General features: G+C 45.5%; 1 protein-coding gene across 1 annotated transcript; it reads right to left on the bottom strand.

Annotated features, from left to right (window-relative positions):
• Window positions 1-1900: 1900 nt before the first annotated feature.
• On the bottom strand, window positions 1901-18191 carry TNFRSF1A (TNF receptor superfamily member 1A). Its single transcript, XM_026065490.1, has 10 exons — window positions 18033-18191; window positions 9294-9495; window positions 8856-8984; window positions 8398-8541; window positions 6093-6174; window positions 5696-5763; window positions 5346-5468; window positions 4992-5029; window positions 4064-4214; window positions 1901-3526 (listed from the first exon to the last, which is right to left on the bottom strand). Exons 1-10 carry the CDS (start codon window positions 18069-18071, stop codon window positions 3225-3227), a joined length of 1278 nt encoding a protein of 425 aa, XP_025921275.1. The 5' UTR covers window positions 18072-18191; the 3' UTR covers window positions 1901-3224.
• Between the last annotated feature and the right edge of the window lie 1216 nt (window positions 18192-19407).

The raw sequence follows: 19407 nt of genomic DNA on the forward strand, positions 1-19407 counted from the left end.
TCACAGCTCCCAGCGCGCACCGCGGCGCGTGCGGCGGCCGGTTGGGATGTACCAATGCCGTGCGGGGGGGGACGCTGAGCGGAGCGGCGGCAAGAGAGCGGCTTCACCAGCTGGCTGAGGCGCCTCACGGCTCCCTCTATGGCGAATCGGGGACGGGCCAGCGTCTCCAGGCTGTGTGCGCTTCCCCCCGGGGCTGCTGCCCCATCGAGAGTTGCCCGGTGGGCGGCGGCACACCCTGCGAGGGCACCGGCTCTCCTCACGGGGCGGCCTCCCAGGACACCGCTGTTTCCTGGCAGGCTCAAGCCCACGCCGAGTCTGAATGTTAAGGGAGCTTAATATTCCCACAGGCTCCCTTCCGCCCCTCTAAAAATATAATTTTCCCTCACCAACTTACCCTGTGGCCTATTGGCTTATTTTGGGTGTTAGGAATTGGTGGCGTCACCTGGCCTTTATCATACCTCCTAGAAATTATTCAACGTATATGGAGTTGGATTTTATAATGCCCTACAAACAAATTACAGTTTCACAGGCATTCTTGAAAATCTGACTTTGGAGTTTTGCATAGCAAATGTAATATTTTGACTGAGGGCTTTGAGGGAAAATGATGCTAGTATTGATAAAAAGCTTTTATTCTATGTGTCTGCAGACATGTATACCACGGAGAACAAAAAAACCCTTATTTTTACATGTGCTACTTTCCCACGGGAAAGAAAAAAGGAAACAATGTAATTAAAACTTCTTCAAGTTAGAGAACAGAAGGAAAATGTTTTTCACCATCTTTCATGTTCCATACCCTTCCATAAAGGGGAGAAAAAGAAGATAAAACTCAGAAAAATTAAACGATTCAAACAATTTCCAAGACTTTTCTATACAGTTATTTTTACAGGACAACATCCATTTCTGACCAGCAGTAACACTCACCTTCCTTGCAGAGGTTCACTGATGTCATCACTTAAAAGCACACCACAGAATTTCTTAATTTGTCTTCTCACTCTTCTATGGCTTTGGCTTTTAAACTATTAAAAATAAACCATTAAACCTTAAATGATTATATGAGGTATACAGGATAGAGCACACATAACTTCAGTAACTTCAGTAACTTTTGTTATTGGGTTTCATTAATTTTTAGAGCAATAATTAGAAATGGGACCCTACTAATTTCTTCCTTGGCACAGAAATCACTCAAGTGGGATTAAGGGTGGGTTGTAATCCCACACTTGCTAAAAGAATGATGTTTCTGTGGATAATCTCCATGCAATCAGCTCAGACTGTCGACCTGTATAAGTATCATGTTGTGCAAAACAGCTTAATTAAAAAGTAATAAATAAGCATAGCAAACAAAGCATTGAACTGGGAATTAAAACTGACTTTGGTTCCTGGCTTTGTCACTGACTTTCATGAACTTGGCGACATTTCACTTCTAAGTTTCAAGGGGTTTTTTGTATGCAGTAGGAATGGTCATTACTGCCCTAATACAGAGTTTTGATTCCTCAGGTAAAAACATATCTTTATAAGATAATATTAAAATACAATCTATTATTATTAGTTTCCTTAAAGGTATTTTACTCTCTTTAAAAATCCAAATATTAATCAAAATGACTCATTCTATGTTGTTTAAAAATTCATTTAAAACATGCTAGCATCCCATTTGACTCTCAAATATCTGAGAAGACCTGCAACTGGACCTATTTTCAGTCCTACTTCCTGCCCTCAGCCAGTTCCTGTGACTTAAGGGCAGCTGAGTTTTATCTACAGAAGTTCAGAGCCTTCTTTTCACTGGCCCAGAATTCCACCTCAGTTGCAATCCACTCTCAACACTTACGGAAGTCTTTCCCCACACTCTGCTCCCACCACCAGTCACAGAAGAGATGATATGGACAAAACCAAAATGGAGACAGAGTTAAAAATAAGTATTTTATTTCAGAGTGCTTAGTGTATTTACAATAGAAAATTTCTCTCTGGTCTAGAGACAAGAGACTAAAAAAATCCATGTTCACAAGTGTGTGGATGACCTGCACCTGACCCAGGCTAACTGCTTTTTGCTACTTCTGCTTCATCCAGGGTAACACCTGTGAGAAAGCAATGGTGTGAGCCCAGAGATGGTATATAATGTCTCTTACACCCAAGTAGCACTCACAGGATGGAGTCTGGGAAGTAGTGTGAAGTTATTCAACAGTTGCTAAAAAATTATATATACACAGTCCCATTTGCAGTTAGATCAGATTCAGCACATCACTCAGAGATGGATAAGCAGGTGGACACAAGCCTACTGACTTGTATGCAAGTACAGATTTGCAGATGTCTCATGCTACCAGGTACATAGGTACCTTTTCATTCACACACACACGCATTCTTTCCCACTCCTGCACTTGGACAAATAGACAGGCAGGTGTTTTGTTAATGCTATCTTACATGGTTTCTAGGTGCAGAAAAGAACTTGAGAAAAAGCACCAACCCTCCCAGCTGACCCACTGGCTTGAAATCCTTATTCCCCTTGAACCTGAGGGAAATAGGGAGTGTGGAAAGGACATGTTCCTATTTCTCACAGAGCCACCACTTCCAAATCTCCATTACTCTTCTGCCATGGTGAGAAGGCTGAAGGTGCAGGCTGACCTGCAGCAAAGCCAATTTGATAACTCGCTGATACCAAAAGGGGGCAATCCTCTCCCGCTCCCAGAAATGGGCATGTCCTGCCACCACTTCCCTTGAGTCATATTTAGCAATCAAAGGGCTGCAATGTGAGCCAGTTCAATTACCTGATCTTGCAGAAAAATAGATCTGCAAAAAGTTAAGTGAATACCATTTGAAAAATCAGCTCAGCCAAGTCACCCTACTGTTACTGTTAACCTGCCACGTGGTGGGGGCAGGGCACCTGTTTCAGCAGCAACTTGTCCGTAGAGTAGCTGAGCTATGAAGTCACATAGCACTCCGAGTTCCCCTTTGCATTTTGGTCGGAGTCCACACACCACTTCCTGTATGAGGTGCTTTCCCCTTTTGGAAAAGGAGTTGTTCTAGAGGTCTCTCTTGGTTTAAAGGTGTTGAACAACATGATGGTTGACAAGCAAACCTCAACCTTCCTCTGGCATTATCTGTTGCTGCCTCCAACAAACTCACTTGAGAAGGTTTAGAGAAAGAGGGAGGTATGGGAAAAGGAAGAAATGAAAGGAAGGGAGTTATGATCCTCTTTTAACAGTCATAGCAAGGGGAACTAAAGCAGAAGTAGATTAAGGATGGCAGTGAAGGCTGCAAGGTTGAAGAGAGTTCTGGTTTGGCAATGCCTCTTGAATAGCTTCACTGCAACCACTCAGCTCCATCTGGTTGAGGACACAGCTTATACGTTCCACAGTTGCTGCATGGCCCATCTGCAGTTTCCACAGTCTAAGCATTTCATACTGGGCATCTCGTATACGCCGATGCTCCATCTCAGTTCGCTCTAGATCATAGTCACTCAGCCCCAGACGCCTCACAAACTCTTTCCACTGAGATGGCGGCACGTGATCCACCACAGTGTAGAGAATAGCTGGGCCTGAGAGAAGAGAAGAAATAAAGTGTGAGAACCACAGTTCTGCAGCCTGAAGAGTGCTGTGAACAATCCACGGCTGAGTGGTGCCTTGCCCCCTCCTGTTCAGGTCATCTACAGAGTAGTTACAGAGACCCACGTGACATCCAGACTCACTCTTACTAACCAACAATGGGTTACTTCCATATGCTCTTGTGCAAAGTTATGAGCAGAGTTAAGCATGCATGCAGCAGGGCCCTTGCTGCCACACATTCCTGCAAAAAAATCATTCAGGCCACCATCCCAGAGGCATTAGACTGACAGCACGTCAGCACACGACAGTCCATTCTGCTGGCAGGTAAAAAAGCAGCAGGCAGGCTACCTGCAGATGTTTAGCATATACAGGCTCACAGGCTCTGGGCCTGCTTCTGCCTTTGTACTGTGCTGTGCATGAAGCACACACACATCGTGTACACCTGGCAGAATCTCTCATACATCCTCCTAGCCAAATCTGCACAGCCAAGTTCTGGTTTGCCTGGGGAGGGATGGGGGAGTTTCACTCACTGTCTGGAAGCTGCGTCTTCCTCGCAGGTCTGACACAGTCTGGTAGCTCGTGTGAACTTTGTGGCATCGGTGCTGATGGTGGTGGTGCATTCACTAACAAAACTGTTTCCTTCTGGGACTCGATGGAAGTCACATTCCTTTTTACCTCAACCTGAAAGAGATATTGTTTTTACTTTGGCATCACCCCACAGCAGCACAATACACCTGCCTCCTGTAAGGAACCACTATTTCCATATACTAAAATGTAGCAAAGATAGCTGTGGAGCAAGTGCTGAGGCTTTAATCCTTCCTATATGCCTTGTTTGAGCACAAGGCACCAAGCATTTCTTTTCAGCACAAACTGAGGAGTTCAACTCTTTTGGCATCAGAAAATGGTGGTCTGGAAGAAGTGTTTCTTTGCAAAATTCAATCAGGCTGGGAGCCTGATTCATCACTATTCTAGAAGCTTCAGGTGCCACCTTTCCATCATCCTTCTCCATAAGGTTGTGGGAACACCACCTTGACTATTGCTTGGGCCCTCTTAACTGCAGAGCAATATTGGGCCTGAGAGAACACTGTGAAGCAGCACTGGGAGACTTGTGGGGCCAGGATATAAAGTGAAATTCAATGAGTTAAATCCTCTCAGCTTGGGATATGTAGGGAGAAAAAAGGACTAAGGATCAGATGTCTGAAAAAAAATGCATTCATAAGGAAAAGAGCACAAAGCCAGGAGTTTGAAAAGCAACCACTAGTAGAGAGGAAGCAAAGTGAAATGGCTCCCTCCTCTAGAAGGAAAGACTTTCAAGTTAAACAACCCTATTACTCAGCTTATTTGAAAGTACGAGCCCTGAAAACAGCCCCCAGGGAACAATGTTACTCTGGATTTCAGGTTCACATGGTTGAAATCTAAAAGTAGAGGGGATGTTCCTGTACCCATCGTCTTACTCACCTCAGACGCTGGCTCTTTGCTTGTCCGCGGCAAAGAAACTTTAAAGAAAAAGACAGAAATTATTTTCACTTCCTCTCTTCCCAGAGAAGACAGGAAAGCAGCTATTCACAGTCCTGACCTCACAAGATTTTATAGCAAAATTGCCCATCTCCCAGCAATGAGCTCACATGCACTTCCAGGCACAGCATGGGTGTGGATGCAGAACTGCAAGAACTGCACCAATAAACTAAGCTGTTGAGTACTCATGTTCCTCTGGCTTTGCACCAAAGCAGAGTAATGGGATCCCACCGTTTCCCTCACACACACTGTGATGTCCATCCCAATTAGTATCACTGCAGAGTCTGCTATACTCACCACAGGAGTAGAAAGAAGAGACTATCCCATTTTTCTGGACCAGCTTCACCACTTTATTTACAATGTAGAGGACAGAGATAACTACAAATATTGCAACGATGATGCCAAGGACAAGGCTGCCATCTGGACAAAACAAAGAAGGCAAATGAGTGAGTGAATGAGAAAGGAAAAGGTAAATGTAAATGCTAGGAAAAGAAAAGGAAGTGAACCCATGCAGATGATAATGAGAAAAAGAAAGAATACTGGCTTGAGAGAGTAGAGAAAGCAATAATGGGTCGGCAGAAGGGGCTGACAAAACAAAAGCACATATTGAAGAGATCCCGCTGTCCCTCAGTTTCCCCAGTACTCACGCAGCCCAGATGGAGTCGGTGAGGTAGTCACTGGGCTATGACATTGCAGGCATTCTTCTTCAAGGCAGCTGAAAGAGCACATCAGAGATCTGAGCATGCATGGAGCGAGACACAAGCCATTTGCAACAATCCTAAGTAACAGACAGGTCAACCGGAGCCTGCAAAGCAGAGCCATGCACTGTGCCTGCCAACCTTTCGGTTCTTAGTGTTTTGATGCCTGCATGGGCAAGGCCAGTGAGGGGACCCCATTCCTCCAGAAGGCCCGTATTTTGGGAAGTTATGTCAAGATGGACAGAGCTTTGAGGAAAATTCATTCCTCACAAGTCACTACACCTGTTGGGCTGGTGTCTGCTGTCTCTACTACTCAATGGAGAGGCATACAGAGACAAAAACTCACCTGTTGCAAGGCTTGCAAGTGTTACTAAGTGTCAGGAAGAATCCAGGCTTACACCTGCAAATTGTGTCTCTGTTTTTTGAACCTGTAGAGAAAACAGGAAGATGTTGCTGTAGGTGGGACTGAGAAGGAAAAAAAAAGGGGGGGGGAATTCACTCAAAGATGGGTGGAAGATAATCTCACTTTGAGACTGGAGAACTACAACTGGAGAGAAGAAAGAGGACTCAGTCTATGTTTGGGGACAGGGGGAGCAAAAAACAAAATAAAGGTGAGGATATCACTGTCCTGGTAGGTCAGGAACCTTTGTAGAGTCTGACAAAGGGGAAAAAGCTATAGTGCAGCTGAGATTGGGCTGAAGAACAAAAGTAGTTCTAGTGCAAATGGGGGGAAAAGTCACTCTAGTTCAAGCATGACAGGAAGGGGAAATCACATTAGTCAGGCAAAGATGAGGGAGAAGTGGTTCCTGAGCAGCTGAGGCTAGTGGGGAAGTCAGTTCAGGGCAGCAAGAAATCACTTCAAGACATGGGACACACATATTGCTATTGTGATATGCTCTGCTGTGAATGGAAGCAGAAAGAAATGGAGGAGCTATTGCTTCTAAGCAAGTCACAGGATAGAAATTGGGTAAAACAAGTGTGGGAGGGAACAGACAACTTAAGAGTAAGTGGATGAAGGACATAAATTACATGAGGGGTGATAAAAAGCCAGTAGAATAAGCAGGATGTATTGTGCAGCAAGTGAGGGGCAGGACTAAAACAGTTCTACACCAGACAAGAGGGAAGGAAATTGCTCAAGAACAGGGTAAGACAATGACCCTTGAGGATGGGTGTAAGCATTGAGATTGTGACAGAGAAAAATCACTAAGCACCAGAGGGAAGGCATTCACCTACGGGACAGTAAAAGTCACACTAGTTAGGTTAAGAGATGTGGAAGTGGAGAGGCAAAGCAGAAGTTTCAAAAAAGGAAGAACAGCATTAGGACATCAAGGTGAGGAGCACTGAAGGGACATGTACAGAATTATACTACGGAGCAAGGTGGAAGGTAGCACAGGGGCTAAGATCTCTGATTCCCGAGTAGAGATGATGCAGTTTGGGACAGCTAACATGGGTGCTTCTCCTAGACATCTACACCACCCCAGATCACAGTAGTGATGAAGAAATGCCACTGGGTACATTCCTGCACTACCCGGGCAGCTTTTTACTTTAAAACACTGTACTGTACACTGTGGTGGTTCAGCAGCTGACTGTCAAGCAGTTCACCTGGGCACTGGGACCAGTGGCACTTTTGGCCGTTAGAAATAGGGATATCCCTAACTTGTGAATCAGAGCACTACATTTCCACACAACACATATCTCTATGGCATGAGTGGGGAATTGAAAAAAAAAAATTTTTTTAAGTCACAGAAATAATCAGAAGAATTAACATGGCTCCAGGTCTGGGGAGAAGAGAAAGGAGTGGCATAAGGCAGAAGGGAAAGGCATCAAACCAGGGCATAAAAAACACAGTCTTCCTATAATAATAACAACAAGAGCAGCAGTCTTCCTGTACATAGGGTGTGGAGGGAAAGGGACTTGCAGAGAAGATTAAGCCAGCCTCTTCCTAGAGTGGCACAGACAAAGGACAAGAGGCAATGGCCACAAGTTGCAATTGGACACAGAGATTTTCTTCTGAGATGGTTCAGCACTGGAACAGATGCCCAGGGAGAATGGGGAATCACCTTCTTTGGGGATGTTCAAAACTCAACTCAACAAGGCACTGAGCAACCTGTCTAGCTTTGAAGCTAGGAAGCTGGACTAGATGTCCTCCAGAGGTCTCTCCCAGCCTAAAACTTTCAGTGATTGTATGAAAGAAGCGTGTGCTCATACATTCTGAAGGTCCTTCCAATAGTTGGTGAGGGAAATGCAATGAAATCCCTTCAGATCATTGGGAAAAATATTCACATAGAGACAAAAAAGGAAGGCAAGTAGGAAATCTGCTCTCGATCACAAGACCTTGCTTCAGTACATGCAAGCAGAGGTATTGAAATTAAGCAAAAACTTTCCTCACGACAGCCAAGAAGAGAAAACATTCAAGGACAGAAAGAAGGTAAAACCTATGACAGAAAATAGGGATTGATGCCAAGGCAGGCAAAAAAATGGCAAAACCCTTCTGGAGAAAGAGGACAGATAAAAAGGAGTAAAAATTGTTCCAAAAACTAAAATCACTTCAGGGCAAGGGACTGCAGTGAAGAGAGGGCTGCTAATGTCTATCCCAGCAGCAGATGCCTGTACTTATGTCTATATTGGAGCCATATCTGTGCCACACTTACAGTTGGCAATGATCCCATTGACACATGTGCTGCAGTTCCTACACAGGAAGAGATCAGACAGGCCAGTCTGATACTGATTCTTCCGACAGCCACATACAGTATCTTGCTTTGGGGTGCATGGGGTCTCTACTATCTGCTGGAAATCTGAAAAAAGGAAAGGAAAAATGATCACCTTCTTCCCTCACCTTCAGCTGAGACACCCATTATAATGGCCAATATTGTTATTCCTTGATCTTCCCAGGGGAAAGACCAAAAAGGCCTGCAAATTGTGCCTCTAACTGAAGTTTACTAACTTTCTAACCCTCATTCCTGCTGTCCCCAATCCCTTTCCCTACATTGTGCTTGTGCCCACTCAGTTGCTTACTTTTTCAAGTTTCTTCCTCACCCACCTTGTCACCTTCTCCAGCCCCCCTCCCTCCACCACCACCAACTTTCCTCAGGTCCCATAGATGACTCACCTGAACGGCACTGCGTACACTGGAAACATTTAGACATGGTGTTATCCACAGCTGTGAAGGTGCCATTAGCACATGGAAGACAGACAGGTGCCTGGTCAGGCCGTTCACAGTCTTTTGACTTGTAGGTACCTGCAAAAGAATCACCTAAAAGTGATCTGTCAGGAAGACAAACACTTTTGTCTTAGGGTCAACAGGAGTCACTGATTCCTCAAAGAAAACTTAGAGTTGATGGCAAAAGGACAGGGTATACTTCATCCCATCAGTGTGAAGGACACCAAGGGAAGAAGAGATATGAAATAAGAATTTCTCTGGGTAGCAACTACTACCAAAGAAAAGCAGCACTGAGTAGGACCGAGACAGTTAGCTCAAGAGTGCAGGACAGGTGAACACCTCTCAGGCAAAGGTCACTGTTGCTCTAATTATTTCACTCTAATGTACCTGCATGGCACCTCATGCAGCAATGGGTCTCTTTGGGATGTAGGTATTGTCCTAGTTGACACTGCACCTGCCTCTTTTCTCTCCTCAAGGGGTTAAAGGGGTCTCTTCCATCCAAAGCTACCCGACGGGCTTGCAGCATATACGGCACTGGAGCAATTTCTATAGATTCCTCAGTCAACACACAAACAAATGTTAAGATCACCTGTAAACACAGAGAGAGAGAAAGAGAAACAAGGTGAGAAGAACTTACATTCCCCGGCAGACTGCATAGCTGACTTCAGCACTGACAATTCAACCCTATCATTACAGCAAGTTCATTTGACTTGACCAATTCTGACAGCAGGACCTTCAACTGACAAAAGTGTTGGGGAAGATTATTTAGAAAAAACAATTTAAAAGCCACGTCTGTCATCTGTGTTATTAATATGCCATACGATGGCCTCTATGACAAGCTGACTGCATATAAAGCAAATGCTTTTCATGATGGATGATTTATAGACAAAATGCCTTGAAAATGCTGCAGCTTGCAGGAAAGTTACTCAAGAGCAAAGGAATGCTTTTATTGAGGATCACGGGAAGACTCTCAATCTAGAAACATTTCCAGAGAGAAGAACGCATCCAATGCTTACATTTCTAATGAATAAATAAACCAGAGAAATGTGGAAAAAAAAAAACAGAGGAGGATCTCATTGTACGCAAAGCAAAGCTTCCAAAACTTTTCCCAAGGAAGCCAGCTCTAGAGGAGAAGTGGGAAAGCTAGGTTTTTAACTTCTCCCCTTTGAACCATATATTTCTCCTTTTTAAATGAAGCTGTTAACTTTCAGTCTGAACAGCCTGCTACAAAAAAAAAAGAACATTCTTTTTTTTCCTTTAAGCTTTACTTGTTATTTTTCATTTTAGAGATGGCTGTGGTAGAGAATTTTAACAGAAATATTAAGATTGGTGCAACTGCAGTACGTATGTAAATGCACATGTGTGTACCAGAAGAAACAGCAGGCAAATGGTTAAAAGAACGGCCTGTACTGATCATGAAGGACACCATTCGCTGGACACTGTTCTCAGGACACCATTCCCAGCAGTGAAATTGAGAAATGCACTGTTTATGTCAAGGCCCACACACTGGTAGGACTGCAGCACAGATGAGTCATCAGCAGAAGACCCTGCATCCTGACACCAGGAGGATAGCAACAACATTGCAGCATACCACATACACGATTCCTTTCCCCGATTCCTTTCCCCATTGGCCCAGCAGTAAAACAGAACCATAGGCATGTATTTCAAACATGCATTCAAACAAGGGGAAAAAGAAAAGAAAAAAAAAAACACATGCAACAACCTGGCCTAAGTTTTACAGAGCCTGAAGTCAGCAAGACTCTAAGGCAGCGGCTCAGCCCCCTACCAGGTGGTGGTCCCTGAAGGGTATAAAAGAGCTGTCCAAAAACTAGTTTGCCCTTGGCAATCAAGAAGACCCCCAGAGAGGTGACAAGGACTTGACAGCTGGCATCCCTTGCCCTCTGTGTTGCACGCAAGTGATCCTGGCCACACCATCAGGATATACGCACCTTGGTGCCTCCAAGTGTGCTGCTGAGCATGTGAGCAAATGAAATCTATGTATCAGATAACGTGAATGCATAAAAATCAACTCACGTTTTTTGAAAATAAATACCACCCCCCCCTTCCATGAGATCACACACTGAGTTTTATTACATTACACTATAGTGTTTTCCTGTGTTTCTTTTTTGAAAGCTGTAAGGCCTAGCTGTACAGACATAGTTTCGGGGGTTTGTTTTCTTTTCGCTTTTTCAGCTAGGAGAGCTATAACAAAAGAAAAGTAAAACAATAAGGGTAAACCACAATGCTGATACAAATTCTGTGGTTGCAAGTGTAAGAAAGGATATGCCAAATGAGGTGGCTACCGACAGTTCTGTGCTGTCCTGTTTCTCTCTCAAAATTAAAGGTTTGGGGGAAAAGTTATGCACACACAAGCTATTAAAAACCTCAGAAAGGGTAGGAGTTTCCAACTCTGACAAAGCAAGAAACCCATTTTTCAAAAATTACAGAGAGCAACGACATACAGAGGACATATTAAATACATCAGTTGCCAAAACTGTGAACAGGGAAAAAAGATCAGGTATTTAAATAACTACCACTTGAGGACTTAATTCACTGACCACAGGGTAAAAGCTCCAACAATAAGTTGGTAAGAAAGAAAACTCACTTCAGCAGCTGACAGTCTTGCAAGATTGCTTTGCTTTGCAGGAAAATGGGTGAAAGATCACTCACACAGATGTTCTGACAGTAACAAAAAAAAAAAACAAAAAAAACTGATGCTGCAGCCAATGATTAATCCTCCAACATGGGAATATATACTGCTGGCCCAGAAGTCAACCAAGTCAGTAATATAAGCAGAGGAAAGCATGGAAGATCTCAAGCCGGAAACATGAGATGGCTCAGATACATCTCCAAGCACAAAAGAAAACAGGAGAGGTGTTTTCAGTGATTCAGATTAAGTGAAAGCATGGCTTTAAGTGTAATCATGCCAGAATTAACACATTCACTATTGCTGATCAAGATCTGAGGAATGACAAAGAGTCCCAGACCTCAAGTGACTCACAACCAATGACTTGGCCTTCCAGAAAAATCACTCACACAGGAAAAAAAATACCATCTTAGCTCCCCAAACCATCAAGCAGTTATGCTACTTTATATCCATGACAAACTTTAGAGAATTCAGGAAATACAGAAAAGTATCAAGCACTGAAGCCCTTCATCATGAATAACAGCTCACCAGGGCAAAGTTTAGTGAATAAAGTGACTTCCCACTGTCAGATTCACAATGTGACGTTCGAATTACACTCGTTAGGAGAAGGAGCGAGTACCTGCTAATCAATGCTGTTTAGAACAGCGGACAGCAAGTATTTACCATGGCAAATGATAGTTCAAACCACCAAACCACATCATGCACACCGGTGATTCACATTTTTTAGCGGGGACTGCCCAGGAAAAAAGAGTCAGCAGAAACTCTAGGCTTCACTTCTGAAACTGCTGCAGAAATAAGCAAAATGTTGAAGATGAAGACAAGAATGCCATTTCCTTAAATTATTCCACTCATTGGCGTGACAGCTAGGTACCCTGCACATTCCTGTTGTTAGTGTGAAGCAACTCCAGCTCCTTTTCACATCCCCAAAGCACCTCCTGGCTGACAGCTACAGCAAAAAACACCGCACAAGCCCCCAAGCCTTTCTATGCAAAATTTTGGCAGCAGAGGCAGAAGTTACGAGCCCCTGCACCATCTTCAGCCTCAAATATGCTTGAGGTGCTGCCACCACTATGATTCACATCCCTGCTGTTGCTTCTACCTCACCGGACCGTGCACAGAGAACTGCAAGAAGGGTGATATCTATGCAGAGTAAGTCAAGGGAAGAAACAGCCAACGAGTGAAGAAAGCAACAAGAGGCAAAAAAGACAAAAATGGGAGGGAAATAAAAAGAGACATTTGAGAGCACTGTTTTCAGGCCAGGGAGAAAGAAAGTACTGCAACTGAAACGCAGCACAATGAGCAGCAATGTCAGCACCACTTTTTAAGCACCTGCCAATGTCTGCAAGGCTAGGTAATACCAAACACCGCAGCCCTGTATCATCTGCCCTGTCCAACTCAGCCTTGCATTGCCTGGCCCTCCTGGGCCTGTTTCCCTCCCTGCACAGAGCTGTGATTAGGAGGCTTACTCCTTTTTTGTACATATCTAACATATTCTTCATGTAACAAAGTATTTCCCAGCCCAACAATTTATGCAATTGCTTCACTCTCAAGAAGATAAGCTTCCATTTTGCAAATTCAATTTGTAAACTAATTACATACCTGCAAATAAAAGGCATTACAAGTCACTAGAATTTCTCAAATGTTTCTTAATAAAGCATGAAACTGTCCTTTGCTTAAGAGTTTGACATGGTATACACCAATGCACAAGTAATCTACATATCGGTAATCTGTTATTCTTTTAGATGAGTCATTAGAATTAGGGAGTTTGGAAGAAAGCAGAGATCCCACTCAGACTAATGAACTACCAAAGAAATCAGGATGCAAGATTCCCTTAAGTTCTTTGATTGCTTCAGCCATTATCAAAAGCTCCCCAAGGCTCGCATTTTTTAGTTCAATATAGAGAGATGCATGGGAAACCAGAACTTCTGCTTTAAACATTGAGAAATGTGTATTAAAGCAACATTTACAGGAAGCTTTTCTCACTGCTCGCTAAAACCTGGAAAGGTCAAAGGAAGGATACAAGAGCTATCATCATAAATAATCCTCCATTTTATGAACATTAGATGCTGGAGTACTTTATTTCAGTCCTTGCCTAAAACCAGTAGACGGACAATAGCTTTCACGCAATGGAGAAGGACCTTATAAATTCTTATTAAAAAAAAAAACAAAAACTGTGATTTATCTAAAAAGATCATAAACTTCATATTATAAAATGCATGCACATGTGAATACGTGTGTGGGGGTGTGGGGGTGTGTATACACGCATAAAATAAAAGTGCTTATTTCATATTAATACAGATGAGGAAGAGTGAAAAAAGAAAAAGTCAGCAAGCGATCAGGAAGCAATTGCAACTACAAGAAATTAACTTGCTACTTTTTCACTGAAGGACGCAGCAGCGAACACTACATCAGGGCCCTGAGCGCATGTCCACGCGCATGCACACACCCTCGGGGGCTGGCAGCCGGGGCTCAGGGCTCACTCCGGCAGTGCAGCTGCACAGCCCTGAACCAGAGAGCGGCAGGGGCAAGGGCTACTGAAGCCTCAGCCGTGGCCTCCACCCTTCGCTCAGGAGCTGCTGTTAAGCTGGGCACTAGTGCTTGATCCCAGCCTGCGAGGCCGCTGCCTCTAGCAGTCCACTTTGGCTGCTCCCTGCCACACTAGGTGATTTTTTTTTTAGGATTCAGACAATTGTCCCATGCTGAACTCTATTCATCAGAACTGACAGATTTCTGCTAGTTTTAATGGAAACATGGAGCAATGTCGTTTTGAGATACTCTTTCTATCACAAGGCTCCGAAGACTGCAATAGAAAGGCCTGTGTTACCAAGGACTGGAAGAAAATACTCAGTTATCCAAGGGGCAAGGCCAAGAATATGGAACAGAATACCAGACATCTGTCCCAAATAAAAGCAAAGCCATTTCGTAATGACTAAAGAAACAGATAAGGAGTTAGATGACAAAGTTTTCTACTCCAAATAATAACGCTAATGCGATACAAGGATTACTTGGAAAGGAAAGGCATACAAACTGATGAGAATGGGTATCTGTGAGAACTTAATTATAAAGTAGTTGAAATTGTCATAGGTCCAGATATGAATGTGTCCCACTTGGCTAGAAGTAGACAGTCATCAAAAGTATAAAATTAGATTAACAAACAGAAAAAAATGGAGGTAACCTGGCTGGACAAAGCAATCGGAAATGCATTCAAATGCTAGGAGTTATTAGGAAAGAATTTGAGCACAAAACAGAGAATATTGTTATGCCAATGTATAAATGCATAATGAACACATGCATTGAATATTGAGCGCAGTTCTGGCCCCTCAATCCTAAAAAGGACATGGTTAGCCCAGAAAAGATATCAAGAAAGGCAGCAAGAATGACCAGTAGTACGGAACGGCTGTCAGAAGAGGAATGATTAAAAACACCAGTCTGTAAAAGAGAGAACCAAGCAGAGGATACTACAGTGGGCCCTAACTTCACAAATGCCATGGAGAAGATGAACTGGGATGGTTGTTCTCTGTCTCTTCCAAAACGAAGCACACAAAACAAGCAGGAGGCAGGTCCAAAAGAAATACGGTGAGCCAACACTCAGTTGAGGTGCAGGCCTCCTTGCCAAGGAGCGTTGGGGCTGCTGGCAGCATGTCTGGCTTCCAAAAGTGATCCCGTCCATTGACGGCAGAAAAACATACTCAGGGATCCTAAATACGAAGGCATCATTTTGACTCGGGAATCCCTACAGTCACAGATCACTGGAAACTGGGAAAGTATTTTTATTTTTCATTACTGCATGCTTGCCCAATTCTAAAAACCTTGGTAGACATCTGCTTTTGGCCACTATTGGAAAGAGGATACTAGGCCAAACAGTTCTTATGATGAACTTAGTGGTTCGGTTTTCAATCTTTATATAACATGGCTCCTAACTTTAAAATTGCAATTCCTCCCTTCACCTTCAAACCAAACCAAGCCAGAAGCACCCTTACAGCTATTTTGTCCTTTTTCCTCATAAGAGTGAACTGCCTTTAATAAATGAGATTGCCATTATAAATTGTCTGAATGAGACAGAAAACACACTGAGTTTAGGGACAACAGTGGTCTTTTCTTCCCCCCCTCTGTGATAATTATGGAGCACATAGGGGAACAGAGAGGACCAGGAAATGAAGTTAAGGGCATGCAAAGAGAGAAAATTTGTGGAAAGGAATTACAGGAAATTCTGAAGAATCAGAGGAAACATGCAAGAATCAGAAGACTAGAAGGGGGCCATCAAGGAAGTAAAAAAGGCCCAGAGGGCTAATGTAGACGGATATGGAAAGTAAACGGAAGACAAAAGGGCATGCAACAGAGTGCAAATTGTAAAGCTGAAGAAAATAATATGATTTTATGAGAAAGAAACAGATAATCTGTAGCGTGTGCATGTGTGGTGTAATTGAGAACTTGGAATGACCATATGCAAGTATGAAAAAGTCCCCCCCCAAAAAATCCTACTAAAGGACACCCTTCCTGCAGCACATCACTTATCTGAAGACAACGAGCTGGGAGAACCCAATGGTTTTGGCACATTTTGTGGCTGACGTGTCTTATCTAGGTCCTGAGACAGGTAAGTGATCCACAGTTAAGAGCTGCATCTGCACTGACAAGACAGCAGAATTCAAACTATGAAGTAGGAGTACTCTACACCTTAACTTTATTACCTGGTTTCCAAAAGCTTCAGAGTGCAAAAAAAAGAAAAGAAAAAAAAGGAAGAAAGTAACTTCTGAGTAATCAAAACTTTTTGTCAGCAAATTAACAACTTACCAACGTTACAATTCTCGTGCAGTGCAAGTGTTTGTTACTACAATACTCAGGGATTCAGGGACAAAAAGCGTGACCTTGTAAATTCTACATGAGAATTTACACATATATCATAGTGCTGAGTAATGTTAACAAAAATCAAAAAAAATGAAGAACAGACAAACTCAGCTTAACAAATGGAATGGCTTTTACAAGCTGTGTTGGGGGCTTTTGGAAAGAGGGCAACAGAACCCATTTGTAAAGCCAGATCTGCATCATCAAGGTATTTAGCATGAACTGTTTCCACCCCTACTCTTCACAGTTTTGTCACCCATCTCTTGATGCTCTGTGGTCTTTCGCCTCTAACAGTCAGACAACTCATAAGACTTTCAAATCTCTTAAAAAAAAAAAAAAAACCTTTTCATCCTCACAATTAAAAAGAATAGCTTAAAAGTCTTGATCTAAGACACCCAGGAAGGCTACAGAAGATTTAACAGCAAATCTAAGGAAAACTTGTTTTCAAAAATCCCATGGTTTGGGACGAAGGGACAATCCCAAACTTTTTAAAAGCCTGCAAAGCGGCAATAAAGCTTTTATTGCTCTAGTAACACCGCCACATCCACCCAGTTCCCCACAGGACGGACGCAGAGACCCGTGTCTGACTATCCGCACGGCCCAGAGAGACGAGCATGAGTCAGGGGAGGCACCGCTCTGCCCTCAGCTCGTCCCCGATCCCTGCGAACAGGGATCGGCAACGGGAACGAAATTAAAGCCTCCGTCTTCTGCCCGGCAGCCCTCGCCGGCGAGACCTCCTCAGCACGCCCCGGGGACGGGGCAGGCCTCGGCGCCAAGGCATCCTAGCAGCTAAGGAGTTAAAAGCCGCCCTAACTCCAGGAAACAATCCCCATTCCTGTAAATCCGACTGCGTTTTCACTGACTCAGGAGCAAGTCCCGGAAACAGCCCGCCGAGGCAAACACCCAGGCGCCGGCAGGCGGGGGAGCACCGCCCGGGCCGCGGCAAGAAACCTCGCCGGGAGGGCACTAACCTCTCTCTCACACACACACATCCCGGCCGCGGAGCTCCGGGACACCTTTAATCTCTTAGCCCCTCCGTAATGAACAGGTGCCCGGAGACAAGGCTGGTGCCGCCTGGCTAGCTGCTCCCGCGCCCGCGGACGGGCAGGCCGCCGCCTCTCCGGCCGTTACAGCGGCCCCCGCCGTGACCGCGCACCCCCCGGGGCTCCCGCTCCGCGGCAGAAAATAGCTGCGCCCCCCGCCCCGCACCGGGGGCGGCCGCGATGGGGCTGCCGCCAGGGGAAATAAACTCCGTGGAGAGCAGGGGCAGAAAACGAAACAAGGAGCCAGGCTGTCATCAGAGCCGAAACGATGGAGAGCCCTGCTACGGAAAGGAGTGAAGGGAGAGCTGCCCTGCAAGCCTCCCGCCCCCGCCCGCGCCAGGGAAAGGCGGCGGGCACCGAGCGGGGCGAGGCGCCCCGCAGCCCAGCCACCGGCCAGGACACCGGGCCAGCAGCCGCGCCCCCGCCCGCGGCGGCCGGGCGGCGGCGAGCTGCCCCACGCCCTGTGTCCGTCCCGAAAAGCGCCCCATCACGCCGCCGCCTCCCTCCGCGGCGGTGGCGGGGCGCAGCCCGGTCCCGTCCCGTCCTGTCCCGTCTCCGGGGGGGCGGCAGGGCAGGGGTCCCGCCGCCGCTTACCGTCCCCAGCGAGCCGCGGGGCAGCGCCGCGCCCGGCATGGCTCCGCGGCCCGCTACGTCCCCATGGCAGGCTCCGCGGGTGCAGAAAAGCCGCCCAGCCCAGCCCAGTCCAGTCCAACCGCGGCCGGAGCAGCGCGGAGCGAAACTACCCCCTCTCCAACTTCCTGCCGCAGAGAGCAGCGAGGTAGCAGGAAAGAGGGCGGTGAGAGCAGCCAGGGAGGGAGGGAGGGAGGCGGCTCCGCGCCGCTCCCTGCCCCCCGCCGCCGCGCCGTCTCCCGCTCAGCCCCGACCCCCTGCCCGCTCCGCACAGACGGTCCGGAGCCCTCCCTCCCCCCGGCCCCGCCGCTGCCCCGGGGTCCCAGCCCGCCCCCGCCGCGGAGCCGCGCAGGGCTCCGCTCGAGGAGCCGTGTGAGGGGTGACCGCCTCCGAAACGGCTGGTACCGCGGCGCCGGCACCTCGGTGCGTGCTGCCGGTCGCGCCGGGAGGAGGTGCTCCTTGTACTATTTGCACGTTATTTTGCACGAGAGGGCAGGCGTAGCCGCACGTTGAGATTACTTAGCGTTTCCCTGGGGGGAAAGGCGCCTTCGCAGCTGTTCCGCGGCCGGACTCGGACATTTGACTGGCGAACGGTCCCAGAGACGGTCCTCGGCCAGACGCGGGAAAATCCGGTCAGATCTGTACATTATGGACCGTCAGAAATACTCACTGGCAGACTCTGGGGTGTTTTATTTTAGCAGCGGGATATACCCTCCACCATGTATTGGCCAGCCGCATATATCAGCGAAGCTCCCCATTGCACAGAACATAACCACCGAAAGCAGAATTTGTGAATGCAAGATTGCGAGTCAGTGACAATGCACTGTACATTTTTAGGATACTAATTGTGTTCCCTGTACTCTCAATATTAATTTAAAAACAATAAACAAACCTCCCAGCTTTCATGGATTTTGAAGAAAGCCTTCAAAAATATGACTAAAGTGAGCATCGAATGTTCTAAATACAAGCCTGCAAAAACTTCTGAAAGAGGAAACAATCATCTCAGCCACGTATGAGTTGTCTATAACAAGATTTTCCATTTCTTTGGTACAAATAAATATGAATTCAAAGTAGGTTCTTGACAAATTTAGAGAATATCTTGCTACTTGGCATATAGTGGAGGGAAGTGATTGATTCACACTTCGCCAATCGATGCTATTGAATGTTATCAATGTCATCATTATCAATGTCATTGTGGTATCAATGTCATTGAGGATAATGTGAAACTGGCAATAAATGTTGGGGTTCTGATGATTTCTATGATGCTTGTAGTTTTGGTTAGCTACTATTAAAGATAGCTTTGGCCAGAGTAATAATCTGCTGATAAAAAAGTAAGTTA

The sequence above is a fragment of the Apteryx rowi genome, unplaced genomic scaffold (assembly GCF_003343035.1).
Source record: "Apteryx rowi isolate R43461 unplaced genomic scaffold, aptRow1 scaffold_228, whole genome shotgun sequence".
Taxonomy (NCBI): domain Eukaryota; kingdom Metazoa; phylum Chordata; class Aves; order Apterygiformes; family Apterygidae; genus Apteryx; species Apteryx rowi.